This window comes from Lissotriton vulgaris, chromosome 9, assembly GCF_964263255.1.
Source record: "Lissotriton vulgaris chromosome 9, aLisVul1.2, whole genome shotgun sequence".
Classification (NCBI taxonomy): Eukaryota; Metazoa; Chordata; class Amphibia; order Caudata; family Salamandridae; genus Lissotriton; species Lissotriton vulgaris.
In genome coordinates, this window is record NC_141697.1 from 1,202,625,242 (window position 1) to 1,202,642,506 (window position 17,265).

At 46.9% G+C, this 17,265-nt stretch overlaps 1 protein-coding gene across 3 annotated transcripts in view; it reads right to left on the minus strand.

The window, feature by feature from the left end:
- Positions 1–17,265, minus strand: part of PLXNA1 (plexin A1) — a 569,446-nt gene that overhangs the window by 74,459 nt on the left and 477,722 nt on the right. For all 3 annotated transcript variants that reach the window (XM_086939278.1, XM_086939276.1, XM_086939277.1), the window contains exons 15-21: positions 16,741–16,877; positions 16,035–16,202; positions 15,243–15,336; positions 13,988–14,227; positions 9,193–9,336; positions 7,375–7,609; positions 1,960–2,102 (exon numbers count right to left, since the gene is read on the minus strand). In XM_086939278.1, the coding sequence (XP_086795404.1) occupies positions 1,960–2,102; positions 7,375–7,609; positions 9,193–9,336; positions 13,988–14,227; positions 15,243–15,336; positions 16,035–16,202; positions 16,741–16,877 (1,161 nt within the window). The remainder of the gene's footprint in view (positions 1–1,959; positions 2,103–7,374; positions 7,610–9,192; positions 9,337–13,987; positions 14,228–15,242; positions 15,337–16,034; positions 16,203–16,740; positions 16,878–17,265) is intronic.

Below are 17,265 nucleotides of genomic sequence, written 5' to 3' on the forward strand. Positions count from 1 at the left end.
TGTACAGCCAACAAAGGGAAATGTTCCTGCGTGTCAACATTGTGGTCTCCCGTACACGACAACAGTCTCACCTCGCGTGAAAAGCATAGCGGATCCATAGATGCGCCTTTTTAAATGTTTAGATCTCGGTTTCACAGATGTGCAAGCCTAGGGCTGCTAATGTTGAAATGCTGATTAAAAGAAAGCCAATTTGGACCATTAAAGTAATATTAGTGAATAGTTTAACTTATCTTGAAAATCCTCTTGAAGGGCTACTTCTATCAATTTTCCAGCAGCAAAATCGCTTTTTAACGACTTGCAAACTGTATTGTATTGATTCCCAATCCACACTTGGGCTAGATTTGCTGCTGTTCCCAATGTGTGCATTAACATTAATGTTACAATATCATGTACATTTGAGCTATCGCTGTGGGTGTGGCTTTACGCAAGCGCGTGGGAAGGAGGTTGAGTAGGAGGGGGCTCTACAAGGCCCCCATTTTGTGCAGAGAAGAGATCCAGGCAGATGTGGATGGGAATCGGCTTCTGCCATGGCTGCCAGAGGCCCCTAGTCGCAGTAATTAGCTGGGACCAAATTACTTATCGGAAGGAGCGCTGAAGCCCGCGTCAGGACGAATTAATCAGCGGGGTCAAATAGGTGGCCGCGGCACGGGTCGCTAGCCAACTCTCCAATCACAGGCAGCAAAAAGCCAGCTAAGTGGAATTGGACTCAGATTAATGCAAGGACGCATGCACTAAATTAGGCAGATGAAGGCGCAATGAGTCACGGAGGAAAGCGGGCACAGCATCTATGGCGGGGGAGGGGACAGCGCAAAGTGGGAGACGACCCAAGACAAACCTACTGGAAACGAGTAACCAATCATGCAGCAAACAAAAGCAATTGAATAAAGCAAGTGCAGTAGAAGATGATGGCCCTGATATTAATATGACGACTGGTTATGATGTCAATGCACGGCGCCACAGCGCGCACACAATTCTTCCCACTCACATAAATGCCAGAAGAGAAGCAAAACAAGAGGGGAAAGTTAGCATAAGATGGGGAAGAGGTAGAAGAGGGGTGACAACTAGAGGAGGTAGAAGAGGGGTGACAACTAGAGCAGGAGAAAGGGATTTCAGGTAGACCAGGAAGTGCCAGAGGAGGGGCAGCTAGACCAGGAAGTGCCAGAGGGGCATCTGAGCCAGAAAGTGCCGGAGGAAGGGCATCTGAGCCAGAAAGTGCCGGAGGAGGGCCATCTGAGCCAGAAAGTGCCAGAGAAGAGGCATCTAGGCAAGAAAGTGTCAGAGGAGGGGCAGCTAGGCCAGAAAGTGCCAAAGGAGGGGCAGCTAGGCCAGAAAGTGCCAGAGGAGGGGCAGCTAGGCCAGAAAGTGCCAGAGGAGGGGCAGCTAGATCAGGGGGAGCCTTATAAGTGATGAAAACTCAAGCAGGGTATGCCCGAAAAATGGATGGCAAACATACAGCAGCTAGAGCAGGAGATTTGGCCATGGGAGAAGGACAAAGGATGGCAAACAGATGGCACAAACAGATGGCGCCTACAGAAAAGAGGAGAAGCTACAATGGCAGTCCGAGGAGTGGTTGTAGGACAGGTCGAGAAGTTGATGTATGACAGTTTGTGTCAGGGTAGAGGTTGAGGTGGTAACGTGAGAGAGCAAAGTATTTCCACTGGAGGGGAGAAACCAAAGGATGCCAGTTCGTACCGAGTGAGGCCAGAAGACGGGTGTTCGAGCAGGATATGGGGGATGCCAGCTTGATTATGAGAGGACAGAAGGTGATGCATCCAGAAGTGGGGTACAAAGAAAGGAAAACTGCATAGCTGATGGAGTGGGTTATCAATAGCATGTTTGAAGACCCACTAGGCCCCAATCCACTTCTGCTCAAAAGAGAACAGCGGCCGTGTCGAGCAATGTGAAAGCTAGTCGCACAGTACTGCAGTCCCTTGCATGCAGGTTTCATGCTCGCCTTACCTCCATCTCCTTCAGCACCGGGTGGTCTTCGATCCCTGGGAAGAGCACCCTCATGGCGTAGGTGCGATAGTCCAAGAAGGGAATCCCAGCCCCGTCCAGGTCGTTGGTCAGCTCGTGAATGTCGGTCTGCAACTCCGCAAAGGCTGGAGAGGAAGGAAAAAAACACATCAGGATGAAAGAGCAAACCGCAGTATCCCCGCTGCAATGTAACATACTACAGCAGAAAATCAAAGAAGAATCATGTCTGATAGAATGCACCCAGTGTCAGTTTAACTAAAGTTCAAGTTCTTCAACAATGAAAGAAGATAAATACTAAAAACAGATCAACAGATCTAAAAAAAAAAAAAAAAAAAAAAAAGAAGTTTACACTTCAAAAAACTGTAAAAAAAGAAACCATGCATGACAAACCTCAAACCGAGATGGAACCCAAAACGGTAGGAAAATGTTTAACAGTTCTTGAGAGAATGTCATTGATGTCCTCCAGGTCACTGGAGGGCAATTATAAGATTATAATTCCGGACTATTTAAAGACAAGTAGCAGGAAAACCCTGATCAAACCACCCCTATCACAGTCCAAGATTAGCAGACCACGACAGGACCTTCCATAGTTCAATGGAAGGCCAGTCTTGTGGAGAGAAGAGTGTGTCTCCAATTTCCCACAGCCTCTTCCAACCGAGATTCACTATTGAAAAGGCCAGAGCACTACTTAAGTCACTGTGCTTTGTGGGCCGAAGGTTCAGGGATACACAACAAGCTAAAATAGCTCAGTGTTTACCTACTGGCATCCTCAACAGTGCTCAGGTGGGAAAACAGCAGCCGACATTACTCCGCGTACTGCTTGAAGCAGAAGGACACTAGAGGACAAACGCCATTCTTAGAGAGGAATACACTGGTATTTGGTCTTAATGGTGTGCCTCGCAACATTGGGCATGCAGAAATTCAGGAACCCTCTAAATGTGTAACAATGAGGTGTACAGTAAACTTTGTGGTTTAGAGTAAACATAGTAAAAGACCAGTCGCAGACCGGGCTCGGCATGGTCCATGCCAGATGTTTAGCATTACCTGTAACTGTTCATTAATTCTATTTAGTTTAATAGGAAGCAAATGTGTAGGTCTCACCTACCAGACCTCTCCGCTTTCCTCCCCATCAAATCTTGGCACCCACCTCCCAGAGCTCTATGGCGCCCCCTACTTCCGCGCTTGCTCTCCCCCTTGTGTGCTGCTTTAAGTTATATTCCACCTGCCCCTACCCCATGTGCTATGTGTCGCTTCCTCACAAGCCCCGCCCACCTCTCGTCCACAGCTTCCTCCTAATGAGCTTTTTAAACATGGTTTTATAAATTTCCCTCCCCTTCTCCCTTCATTGCTCCCCTAACACTTGTTGTCAAACAAAACACAAGTGTTCAGCTGGGCTGGGCTGGGCTGGGCTGTTCAAGAAGTGCTTTGGGCAATTCTAATTGATTTTATTTACTGATCCAACAGGCGTTCGCCTTCTTGGATTAATAATTTTAAAAAGCCAATTGCTATCCTACCAATCAGTAGGCGAGTGCATACGTCATCCTGCATGCGCGGGCCTGCTGAACGATGAAAGGTTAGTGAGTGACATCATGATGCATGGCCTCACGTAATGGTGTATTTTTGCTTTTATTTTTTCGGGCAATGCTGTACATCATTCTCAAAAAGTATTTCCAAAGCCAATAGATCTCAAATGTGAGAGCTCGTAGCTTTGACAATGCTTGTTCTTACGTCAACCTCTTGAAAACTTGGCAGAGGGCGGGCCTTTCGAAATGCATTCAGAGCCACTGGTCCAGGTTCGTGGCCCTGTAAACCTTCTGATGAATCACTTGCTGCTGCTTGTCATCACTGTCCACATTTAACGGAACCCAGTTCTTTTTTATTTAAATTGCTGAAGGCTTATCGATCTGAAGGAATTTCCCAAGAAAAAACAAATTGCCTTTAGCAGTGCTCAGTGAACCCTGACGCAGCCCTTTGTTACTTGCAAGAAATGAAAAGACCCCGTGATGAACGTGGTCTCTTCAATCTCAATTCATAAAAAAAATAAATTAAAATACTGAGGGGGCAGTGGCAAGGGATGGGGGTTCTGCGACAGACGAGCATAGAGGGACAAAGGAAACGACACCTTATCTGGGGGAAGGAGAGCGGTATCCGAAGGCATCTTCGGTTTTAATTAAAAGCCCATTTGTTTTATCTCTTGCTGACACGTGGCGCGTGCGCGGGCACGTTTCACGCCCATGGGCCGGTCGCCGATGGCAGGGTCGCGGCCCCGGGCCTGGGCTCGCAGCGATAATGGCCAATTAGGCCCATCTGCCGGAGCCGCAAAGCGCCCTCTCCAGGTTCACAGCAACCTCCCGCTTCTAATGAGCCGGTGGGGCGCCTCTGCGCCTCTCTTCCCCGGGGGTGTTGGGAGAAGGAAAGGGATGCGCAGAATCCCTCCTCTGTAAACGGCGTCAAGGCGGGGGTCCGTGGAGGCCAACGTATACCCCCCCCCCTTTCCGAAGAATGGTAGATGCCATGTCAGCGAGTGCCACAGGTGCTAGGCTACACCATGTGACCTGAGAGGGGACCACTTTTGCAGCTTATAAACAGAAGGGGGTGGATGCGGCCACAGCAAGAGGCGGTGCAGGGCTGTGCACTCAGTGCAGTAGCTGGACCTCAACCATCACGATTTTTTCCACCCCTCTTCTCGCCCGGTTGATGAAAACCTACAAAGTGACAGGTATAAGGGCACGCTGCCCTCGCTGCTAGTGGGCATGTTCTCAGCAAGTTAACAGGTAGACCCCAAGCGTTGTGCTCACCTGACCAAATTTTGAGATCCTGAGCAGACGAAGATCTTTCCTGCGCTATGTGTGCTTACGGAAAGCGCTTCCATGCTAGTATAAAGCACTAGAAATCTGGATATTAATGCATGCATGCAATTAGTACCTGCTGTTAATTGCCTTAGCTTGTTTGCCGCTCGTTCTTGGTGGGCCAATGACACCAAACACACTTTTGGTACATCCGCTTTCTAGTCCAAATGTTTAGGTTCAATGAGTTCACGTGCACGACTAGTCTGATGTACAGGGTACCTGCCAACTCACGAGATCGTCTCCCATCACACGGAGAGGAGCCGATATCACACGGTTGCCGGGAAAACGAGCTGCAACCCACTGTAAATTGTGGATTTCCAGCTCTTTTTCCGTGGCTTTTAACTGCCGAAGTCCATTAAGAGACGGGAAAACACCCCCAAAACATCGGCACCAGCCTTAGCAATCTTTTTTGGGGGGTGAGCGGAAGGTTTGGGGCGGGGTTCACAAGTGCCTCCTAGGTACCTTTCGGCACAAGGTCCCGCCCCCTCCTCACACACAGATGGTTTTTCCAAGATGGAAGGTATGGTACAGGGATACTTTACCCTCACATTTAAAGTCTGGCAGCGCATGTAACAATGCCCCCGGGAGTCACATACCCAAATAGGTAAAGAGTGACTGCACTAACTCCTCAACACTAACTACAACATCAGTATAACCAAATACACAACACTAGCTCTTTCAGTAAACTAACATGACTGATGGTACAACTCACATAATCAGAAAATATTCTTCGATCTGAGATGGAATCCTCAAGAACTAGAAGTGAAGGAACCAAATTCAACTTTTTGCACCAACGGATACTTTGGTTTTACAGAAAGGGTCATAAATGCTTGTGTGATCCCTTCTGTACTATGGATTGCACCGGTGCACACAAAGCACTGGCAGGATCTCACGAGGAAACCACATAAACGAGCAAACATTTGTCTCGGCACCAGCCCAGAATTACAGGGTTATATGTCGTTACCACCAATTCCGTTGCAACGCATGCCTTTTCCACGCATGCGTTACCACGGAATTCGTTTTCCCCTCATCATCTTTATCACGTCGCTCTTACGTCGTAAAGAGGAAGCGGAAGTTTATTCCGCTTCCTCTCTTACGACGCTGATTTCTTCGGCACGGCGGGATCGTTTTTTTATGGGGGGGGGGGAGACCCCCCCCAACTCCCCTTTTTAATCCTACGGGTTTTTTTTCTTCGTGATAAAGACGATCGTTGTAGGCATACGCGTTGAAAAGACGTTTACGTGGTAAGTGCCTCGTTGTAAACGTTACGCGTAGTAATGCCTTCATTGTTAATGATGTTTCCCAATTACAGATGTGGGTGCAGAAGCATAGAGACTGTCCGGAGACGCCAGACTGTGCCTCACACAGAAGTGGGCACAACTATACCCGAGGGTGCCTCTTTGAAGGGGAGAAATGGCGGGGGTCTCATAGGACCCTTCTGCCCTCAGACTTCCATCTGAAGGTAGGTGCAGTCACCCACTGCAGCCTCCTGCACGGAGATCTCTGCCTTTCAAATGCAGGACCGGTTTCCACCCACATAGTGAAGGCAGGCCAGTGTCTCCAAACAGCCAGTCCGGATCTTACTAGTGCACTGCTCCCAGAGGAGGCACGAGGCTGCAGCGGAGCTGGGACAGCACATTCATTCTGGTGCGGCCAGTGGTTTAAATGATCAGGTACTGTCCAGTACGGAGTACCTGCACTTCTTGAATTTGGAAGGGAGAGTATCTGCACTTCTCAGCAGGGCTGCAATGCATTTAATAGGAGAGTACTGGCACTTCAAGTGCAAACAGGTCCTCTAAAGCGTTAGTATGTGCAGTTGCAGGTGTGCAACGCCCATGGAGCTCAACAGGCTTCAGCCCCCCCACCCCCTCCCCCGTTGTGTGTCATATCACGGCCGAGACAGCTTCCCGGGCGCACACACACAGCTGCACCGAGTACTTCACAGGTCTTTAATAGACCATTCACTTGTTAACGAGGCTTTGTTGGTTTTTCACACACACCTTCTTAAAGCCCCTGCATCTTCACTCTGCCTATGGCTGGAAGGGGGTCAGGATAGACAAAACTGAAGAAAACTATGAAAACGCCAGGGAGTGGGTTGGCTCGATGGTCAAGGCGGACCTATGTGCTGTTTCGCTAGACACTATCTGTGCAATATTGTAGAAAGAGAGGAGGGTCAAGGTGGGTTGTATAACTTTCATTTTATTGGGTCTCAATTTGTAGAGGAGCAATGGTAGGCCGTCGAGGCGAAAGAGCTAGAGTTCTAGAGAACTGCGATTGTGCTGTTCAACACAGGGCATTTTTTCTGATGGCCTCCGGCAGGCGCAAGCACCCACCATGTGAGGTGTTCCATTCCCAGTGGCAAGCTAAAATCCTCTACCACTCCCCCCAAAATGAGAACGAGCGAGCTTTACTCATTCATCCATTAGAAAAGTATGTACAAGTACAACAGACACATTGAGCTAAGACCAGGGGCTCATGCACAAGGGACCCCAGACCTCAGTCATGCCCCGCCCCAGGGGCGCGCAAGCGTCTCGTGGCGCCAACATACCTTCCTTGCACTCCAAGGCTACGCGGGACTCCAGGTTGTCCATCTGTAGCTGTAGGCGCTTCAGGGTCCGGTCCGCGTCCCTCGACTTGCGTTTGTAGGCGATGAGCACGATGATGATGATGAGCAGCAGCAGGCCGCCACCCCCGCCGATCCCAATGATGGCGGGCAGAGTGAGCAAACTGTCCGAATAGATCTGCAGCATCCCAGGGGAGTACTCGAAGCCGCCAACTTTGATCTGCGAAGGTAGACGCAAGTCATATCGAAGAGTGTGATATCCCTTTCCCGCAAACTTATATTCCAGGTGGGAAACCATTATCTCACCTAGACCACTCTGCTGCCCACAACAGTTATGCCCATGCACTCGTCCCAAACAGGATCCACTAAATTTGTACATTCTTGTTTACAACACTTGAAAATGGTTCTGAACTTACAATAATATGACAAAAAACATAGTTTCTAACTGCAGCTGAATAGCCTAGCGAAGAGAAGACAAGTCAGAAACTCAATTTATTTTACAATTATCAATGCCACTCAACTCAGCAGTTCATTCCACCAGGCCACATCTTCGCCACGTACCAGTCCCCCTGGCGTCTTACCTAAATCTAATTTTATTACTGGGGCGGTTGTGGGATTTCAGGTACTTGCTATTCAAACAAAGTAAATATCATACTAAAAAACCCCACAAAAAAACAAATCAAACAAACAAAAAAGACCAAAACAGGAGTCAGTAGCTAAAATATATAGTCTCATCTTCCAAGTTCCAACTAAAGGTGGAGAAGTATGAATGATCAGAACCAGAAAAGTTTGTTACAATTACAGAACTGTCCTATTGGACTTCAGTAACAAAACAGGGGACCTCCCAGCACATATTGGTTTCCGGTCAAACAAATTGCTCATCCGGCCGGAACTTTAAAGGTGGCTCCAGAAGGAAGCCTCTCCTATTTTTTTTGCTTCAGGCACCGTGTACCCAATCGGCTCTGGTGACACGGTCAAACCTTTCCTCAGCCAGCTCAGACAGGCAGCCCCATCATTCAGAGTACCAACCCACCACCAACCTAACCCTGAGAGGATCCACGCTAGACAAACCGCTCTCAGATCCACCCACGACCATCCGGGAAGAGAACTCTTTGATACCTTCGGGTCTAGCCAGCTCTATAAAGCTCTTAAATAAATACCTCTTTCAGATTTACCAATATATATTTTATATGGTCCCTAAAACAGACCACAGCAGCTTAGTTGTGCCCAAGGGACCATGCAGCTTTGTCCTCTCACCCAACCTTCCATCCTCCAGAATCACCGACAAGAAGGGTTCGGGAATGAGACTTTGAGGACGTGTGGTTGGGCTATAAAACCTATTGTGACATCATTCACTAGTGGCCCCTTCCACAGCTTATTACTGGACATGTCTTCAAAGCTGCAGCGTAGCATTGTCCACTCATGTCCAGCCTGTCCTCTATGCTTAGTAATCGCTGCCTACAGATATCTATCTCTCTCTATCTACCTACCTACACACATACACAAAAAAATAATAAGGTCTCTTGTCCACTAACAGAATAAGTACAGAGCTCTGAGACAAGCTTCAAAACTGCTTAAAACAAAGAAAGTGCTGGCCCAATGGACTGAGTCTTTGTAAACGCTGATTATTCAATCATTCCTTCTCCCACCGTAGTTGGATTTTGAACCATTTAGTGCTAAAGCTTACGCATTAATGGCCAAAATCAGTTTGGGAGTCCCTGCGTATACGGAGTTCAACTGTTATTCCAGACCAAGACCATACTGTCCACTGACGTTTAAAAAAAATATATCATTCTCACTTACTGTAACTTTGTGCTGTCCGGTGAGGTTTGGTGACTCGCACAGCAGCTGGATCTCGGAAACAGTGAGGACGCAGGGGGTGTCGCCAATCAGCACCGTGTAGTTGAGGCGAGAGTTTCCAGGTGCTAGCGGCATCAAGTTTCGCCCCTTTAGACAACAGAAAGAAGAGAGAGTGATGGTTCATGCTGCCACTATCCAAAGTCACCTACCCGAGGCTCGGTTGTGTCTCCTTACCATGAAATCACGAGACAAACCCCGCCAAAAAAGATTTTCTAATGAACTGCAACATTCCACAGATGCTTCTAAAAAGTTTGCTATGTTCTGCATTACCACAGTCCTCATGTTATACCTCTGACGGGTTAAACAATGACCCCAAACAAAGGGAAGACTCTGCACATAGCAAATACCTCTATGACATCACAAAGATCACTGGCATCAAAGATCACTACCTGTGTTTCAGCTTTAGTTGGAACAAACTGTGGAAGCTGTTAACCAGAAAAGAACAAAGAAACCCACTGGTTCCACCATGCTGCTACAGTATATAAATACTCTTTTACCATAACATAAGCCTAAAATGTGGTCATTGCTATGTAAGGTGCAGTGGGGGCAGGTGGAGATACATTATATGTATATCGTCTTTTATTGGATCGAGACCTGTGGTTTCTAATCTATTTACCTGAGAACACTTTCCCGTAGTTTGCAGATGTGAAACTCCCATGTATTCTGGATTTAATCTAATGGGAGGCCTGGTCTCAGCCTGATTTCTTTCAGTCGAGAAACAGATCCAATGCAGTTCAAAAGCTCAAGACCTGAATATTCGATTGAACAGATCACCATGAAGCAGTTAGCAACTCCAGCCCCTTGAGACCCCCAGGGGTGATTTGCTGCGCTTCATAAACCCTTGATTGATTGAAAAGATCCAAGACCCGTTCCGTGGATAGCTGTACCTTGCAGACAACAGTTTCAAAAACCTCATTTGCAAAAGCAGAATGCTCTTTTAACGAGGCAAATGCAAGAAGAACAATTGATGGACAGAATGAGGAACAATGTCATACATACACCCCAGTACAGAAATTATCGTCTTTTTGCTCACCATGCCATTCCAGTTTGGACCCCGCCATATGCAAATCAGTCTTGATCCTGTGCCTCATGGGAACAGTCCAGCCCGAAAGGCCAGGCCAGGTTCAATTGTGTGTGTTTTGCTTTCTCGCCCTAAGTGCGCCAGGTATGCCCAGACGAGGGTCCTGGGCTCACTGTGCCACTGGAGTCAAGCTATCCTGGCTGAAGTGGGGTGAAACCCTGAAACCGGTCCTAGGATGCTTGTTTCTGGTCCAGGGAGGGCCTGGCCTGGCAGTTCGGGCTGAACTGTTCCCATGAGGCAAAGGGTCAAGACTGATTTGCATACGGCCAGGTCTAAACTGAGGTGGCGTGGTGAGCAAAAGAATGATGGATTAAACTCAGATATCTTGATCTCTTGACTGGGGGTGAATTTTTTGATTTGTTCTGCATTCCGACCATCAATTGTGTGTCTTTTGCTTTTAACAAAGCAAGACATTTTTTTCACTAAAAAGCCACCGTCTAAACTCTGCAAGTAGGCATGAGAATTGAACAGTCTAAACTAGTATTTCACTAATGGTTTTCAATATACTTTTCTCATTTAGAAAAAAAGAATGCGTCATGCTGATTGCAGCAAAACAAACATGCAGTATATAAAGCACATCATGGGTAGCATGTATTCTGGCAAACCAAAGCCATTTCTGTTGACCATCACAGACTGCTAGGGATTGGACTTTGTTGTCTAGGTCACCAGGACTGCTCAATGGCACTATGGGCAAATGAGGCCTACTAACCAATTCGGTCTCTCTTCTCTTTGGGGGAACAAAATGTGATTTCAAAACATAATAAGTCTATGACTAGATTATCAATCTAAAGCAGATAAGTAAAATGTGCAAAATTCCCACAGCGTGCCCTAGTGCCTGCGGCAGGAATCCTGTCCTCCATTTTGTGACGGCTCATCCTCTCCGCTCTGCAGCCAGCAGCTACAAGGACACTGCCAAAGCATCTGATAGACGGGCACAGCTGCCGTTGATTTTAATTAAAATGTGAAGGCCAAAACCTACATATAGGCAGCATTCAATAAGTAGCGGGCACAGACTAGGGTGTAAACTCAGATCAGTGCACTCTGTGATCGATTACTTCTGTCTGCCGCCCAGCAAACCCCAATCAAAAATTCAGCCAATATTCATCAAACCCATGCACGTGGATTCAACACAATCCCTCAGTTGGCTTGGAGTGCAGTTACCTAGTCTGGGGCATGGGAAGCTGCTTCATTTGCTTAAAACATGGCAGCCATATGCTGGCTTTTTTTCTTGTACTTCACAAAGGGAAAGCAAAAGGCATTGTATCAGCGAAAAAGCCTCAAGCGTCCTTCCAGCTGCCAAAAAATCTGAGCATCAGCAGGCTGGACGCCGACTGTGTGCGACAGTCGAGACCCCGTGATTTGGCTGCGTCAGAGTGTCCCAGGTGGCAAAAGGAGTCACCGAGCCCAGGCACCTGCGATGCCAAGGTTGGATGGTGCCAGGTACAGCTGTCACTGCATGAGTACATCAGAGATGCGTCCCTGGCAGCACGCGAAGCGATTTTCTAGAGGTTCAGATATTCATGCGCTAAGTGGAAAAATCAAGCCCGCCGTTTGGGCTAGAAATAATCCAAAAATAGGAAAACTCCAGCCATCCTTTTCGTGGACTTTTTGTTGATAGTTTAAAAAGCACCATGACTGAACGTCATTTTTTCATTAACTTGAGGGCGGGACTTCCTGTACGTAGCGTCAGAACAGCCAGTCAGGAACCGAGCCAGCTACCTTTTGTGTATGAATTATTTTATTGATAAAATTAAGAATTCAGAAATAACAGCAAACATAGTGGTGGTATACAAGTCCAGCGTAAAGCCGTATAGAGATATAAAGGTTGATTATGATACATGCACCAATGGCAAACAATACTTATATATATTACTGAAGAGAGATAGAAGAGAAGGGTGAGATAATAAGCTAGAGAAGGAAGAAAGTAAAGAGGAATAGAAGGACAAAGAAAGAAGGGAAAGAAAGAAAGAATATAAGTCTTATGAAGCGCGAACTTAGCCCAGGGGCAATAATGCGCTGCGGACAGAGATCAGAGTAAGAGATGTCAATAGATTTCAGAGCTAAAATGTTAGGACAGGTGAAAGATTAGGACAGGTGAAAGATTAGGACAGGTGAAAGATTAGGACAGGTGAAAGATTAGGACAGGTGAAAGATTAGGACAGGTGAAAAGCCAGGTCTTCAAGGACTTACGAAATGAAGAATGGGTTTCCAGAGTGGAAATTGGGGAAGGAAGCAAGACAAAAACTACTATGTAAGAAAGAGGGGGGGGAGGTAAGAGTAGTGAGTACAATGATGGTAATGAGGAAGAAGCAAGTGTAAGCAAACTTTGAGAGGGGGGGGCATCTTGCAAAAAGGGGGACCATATGAGAAGAAAAGTATCTGCTTTGTCCATTAAATTGTAAATAATCTTTTCATAGGATTCGGTCTTGTACATCTCCGCAAGCTATTCGTCATGTGACGGCAACGGTGGAGCGTGCCAATGTCGCCAAATACAGGTTTTGGCAGCTGTAAGGGCAGTGACGAGCAATCGCCGAGCTTTGCGTTTCAATTCAGGAATGACCGATTAGTCATGGAGGAGAGCTATGGGGCCTGGAAGTGGCGAGGGCAATGACATAGATTCCCGGAGTGTAGACTGTACTGCCAGCTACATAAGGCAATGTGAAGGTTCAGGCATTACTTAGAATAAATCTTCTTTCCACTGAGCACTGTTTTCCTTTACAGGACTTTGAATTTAAGAAACGGGCATGAAGATAATGGCCATTCAACTTAAAAAAAAGTTTAATGACGTAAGGTCATGAGATGTCTCGTCGTATGTCAGCGAAAGACAAGCCTTAACTAGCACTTTCAACTGACTGCAAAGCTATATGACCAGCTAAAGAGAGCAAAGGAATCAATCCGAGAAATTACTATTCCATCGAGTTAGTGCCTTCCAGGTTACAAGAGGACTACAACAAGTCTGAATGTAGGGGATATAGACAGCCAATCTGGGGCAGGGTACTGCTCATGTACGACCTCCACGTCTTAAACAGAGATCGACGTTACATCGGGGTATGGGTAAGCTATCAGAACCAGCACGTCAGGCGATGCTCGACAGCCATCAAGATTCATCGAGCATCCCTAAAACGTAATAGGTGCATCCAAAGGAAGCGGTTATCTTCAATAGTAATGGAAGGAGCCATTAGCATGCCATGAATATTCATTGCATACAGGCAGGTGGGAGGAAAGTTACTGCGGGTGTAAACACCATGGACATATCAATGATCTTTTATTGCGGTGCGTTTGAAACGATCATGTTATATACGTTTTATGAAACACAAGGATCTTTAATGCTAGGAAGCAAACGCAAGGAGATGATGGACGAAGCGCTGAAACCTTTCAGACACACACCCCCAGTCAGAGATCTGGGTTGAATCCATCATCGTTCTTTAGCTCACTTCGTCACCCCAGTTCAGAGGTGGCAAAAGATGAGTGGCATTCGCTCTAAACATCACACAGAGTGCTCTTGCCTCTCAGAGAGTGAATTATGTGGATGGTAGAATTAGCAAAGGAACCAGAATTCGTGGCCGAATGAATGTCAGCGGCGGAGGGGGCAAAATCCACATGAGACAGCTTTTAGTAATGAGTCCCTGAGTGCAGATGTACAAGGGTTCACCTTACCTTGAGGATCAGTGGGGAGCTGGGCTTCAGCTCCAGGGTCCCCGTAAGGCTCAGCGGCTCAAAGACGGGGTCCGGGTAGTAGACGAAGCCGGTGTTGTTCATGATCAGCAGGGCTTGCACATTATCCATGATGAAGCCAATCTCATCTGGACGGTCGCCCATCTCCGGAGGGATCCTGGAAGGATTGTCGATGGAAGGAGCGAGGCACACCATGGTGGTATCATTGTAAACAGTGCAGTTCTGTAGGGGTGAAGACATAACAAGTGTATTTGTAAAGTACATGTTCACCCAATTGTATCTTTGCGTTGAATACCAGATGTTTATTGTTACCCAATTCAACGGTACTCATAGGGGTCAGTTCCAGCTCTTTACGACCACTGCTGCTAAGCAAGATGAACTTTCAATATTAGTTTACCATGTTTTTCCCACATGTTCTTAAAAATACTGGCTCTAAAATGGAATGGCATTCCATACTTGAAGGAAATTAACCAGAAACCCAGAGAGCAAAGCAGCCAGAAACAGAATGGAGAATTGGGCCCGATTCACAGAACTAGCTTAAGACAAAATCCTAAACTTACTACCATTTTGGTATTCACAGAGGCGCTTACTCATTTTGGTATTCGCAGAAGGCACTTACTCATTTCTGTATTCACAGAAGTTAGGACTCCTAAATGCCTTCTGTAAATACCGAAAGTCTTAAAGTTAGGATTTTTCTCAGTTTGTGGGGTCCTAAAGTTAGGACTCCTAACTTTACTACTCCTAAACTTAGAAAAATCCTAACTTTTAGACTTTCGGTATTCACAGAAGACATTTGGAGTCCTAAAATTAAGATTCCTAACTTCTGTGTGAATACCAAAATGGTAGTCCGTTTAGGATATTGTCTTAAGTTAGTTCTGTAAATTGGGCCCCTTGTTCAAGGAAGTGTTAACCTGACCCCTTCAAGACCACACCTAATGCATAATCCAGGATAACAGGATGCACTTTTTGTTTGCTATGGCATAGATTAAGGGCACTTTTCCTTATCTAGGCATTCAGGGAGTATCACAGCATGGTAGCTGAAGACCCAGGGGTAGACTGAGGGAGGTCAATGTTGCACTCACTCTAGAGAGGGAGTATTACTGAAGGGAGTAAAGCTTTACCTGTTTGTCCCTTGCATCAGGCCTACCTTTGCAGGAAAATCGACATAACTAATTCTGCTCAAGACAGACAGACATTTACGTAACATGCAAACTCCCTTGCCAGCAGCGCCACTTACGTTCTCGCGCTCTGTGCTTCCGTACTTGGCTCGTATCCTGGGGTCCCTGATTGTACCCAAGTTGGTTCCAGTTACAATTAGTGGTGTCCCTCCGCTGACGTAAGAAAATAAAGAGAAAGGGATTGAACACTCGAAGCTGAACTGTAATCACACATACAGACACGGACTGTGAGCTTGCTGCAGTAAAGAGCAGGCTGCAAACCTAGATACACACAAGCAGAGCACGGGAGCAAGTGAATCAATCAAAGCATACAAAATTGTAAGCAATACAAGCTGGGGACACGTAGTGTTCGAATTCCTTAACCCAAGAACTAACCACAATACACTGGACAGGTGTGAGAAAATCTATGGGTACTTAGGCCAGAGTGGTACATTACTGCTCAACAGAGTCTAACAGAACCTACCTGGTGTAGTAACTTTGCTACCCTTAGTCAGGACTCTCACTCCACTTCCGGAAAGCACAGCAATATGTCCATATAGCAGACTTTACGAAAGCTACCTTTAGTATTGAAAGAAAGCACTTGAAACCTACTCGAACAAGATTACTTTAAGACCAGCCACACAGCTACAGAGAGGAGTTTTCTTCTTGTTGAGCAGAATAATGACCACCATTATGGGAGCCACATATCAAGCCTTGGTGAGGTTGTGGGTTACGGGCCAGCTTCAATGAGATTAGGTGAAAAGTTGCCCCAACTAACCAAAACACAGTTTGCACAGGCCCCATTGGGTAGACATTTGTTTGGATTTGTATCTCGATGTGACGAAGGAGAAGAACCTATCCAAGGGACCCACCTGTTGATGCTCCACTCGGGGTCAATCTTGAGGATGGTGGGATCTTCGGTGTAGTTGTACTTCACGGCGCCATTTGCAAGCTCTGCGCGGTTTATTTTGATGATGATTGGTGCAGGGCCGGCCATCACGCCTGGCGGGGTTTTACAGCGGATCTCGGTTGCACTTCGCCTAGGACAGGAGAGAATAGAATAAGGTATGTACTGAGGCTGGTAGCGCTTCAGAGGCTAAGAAGGTGAGGGCGAAGGGGGGCAGGGACAGTTCTAATGCAGGGAAGGTCTCAGTGGCGGTCTCTGATAACAGACAAGCAGGGCAGGATTTCTTCTAAACCCATCAAATGTGGTCTCATGGAGATTGGCTACAGGGTGGCAAAATGTTATTTCACCAAGTGCAGAAATCTAAGCCTGGATCACTGGATGGCAGGGCAAAGAGCAACAGAGATAGAAGGGTGGAAGGAGGCCGGTGAAGAGCAAGCGGGAAGGGGATATGGAAGGGGGGATGGGAAAGGCAGGTGAGAAGAGGAAAACAGGGAAGTAGGGACAGGCGGACAGGTTGGTAAAAGTGGATAAAGTGGAAATGAGGACAAGGGGTAAACAAGGAGGGCAATGGGCATAAAGAAGGGCAGAGCGCATAAAGGTGGGCAGGGAGAAGAAAAGGGAACAGAGGAAGGCATCTACACATCAATCAGGGCGACATCCAAATCACTCACCTAGAAAACAGGCAAGGTCGCCCACCAATGGTGACGGCAACATCACTTCCGGCGTTCAGGTGGTTGCCATGGATGGTCACCCAGGTCCCTCCAGAGACCGGTCCACGGGATGGCGACATGCTCGAGAAGGAGGGCATCTGATTAAAAAAGGAAGCAAGAGATAAAGCCATAGAAGAGGCTATTTGAGGCTATTTGGCAGTGCAGGAGGTCAGGCTATTATAAAGACTGCCCGGCTGCACTGCTGTGAACAGTCTAAATAGAAAAAACTAAACATGGAGGTCCCACATACCTCACCCAAGACTACATATAGCTTCCCATGCCTTGTCCCGGTCCAGTTCCATACATCTGTGTCTACCTCCTAGGACAGACGCACTTAATACGTGTCTTCCTCCTAGAACAGAGCCAAGTTATCTGTGTCTACCTCCTAGGACAGAGGCACTTTAGAGGAATGTAATCAACTGGAAACTTTTTTCTTTTTATAAAAAAGTGCATAATGATGAAGTTCAGATTGGTTTTAAGAGCTCG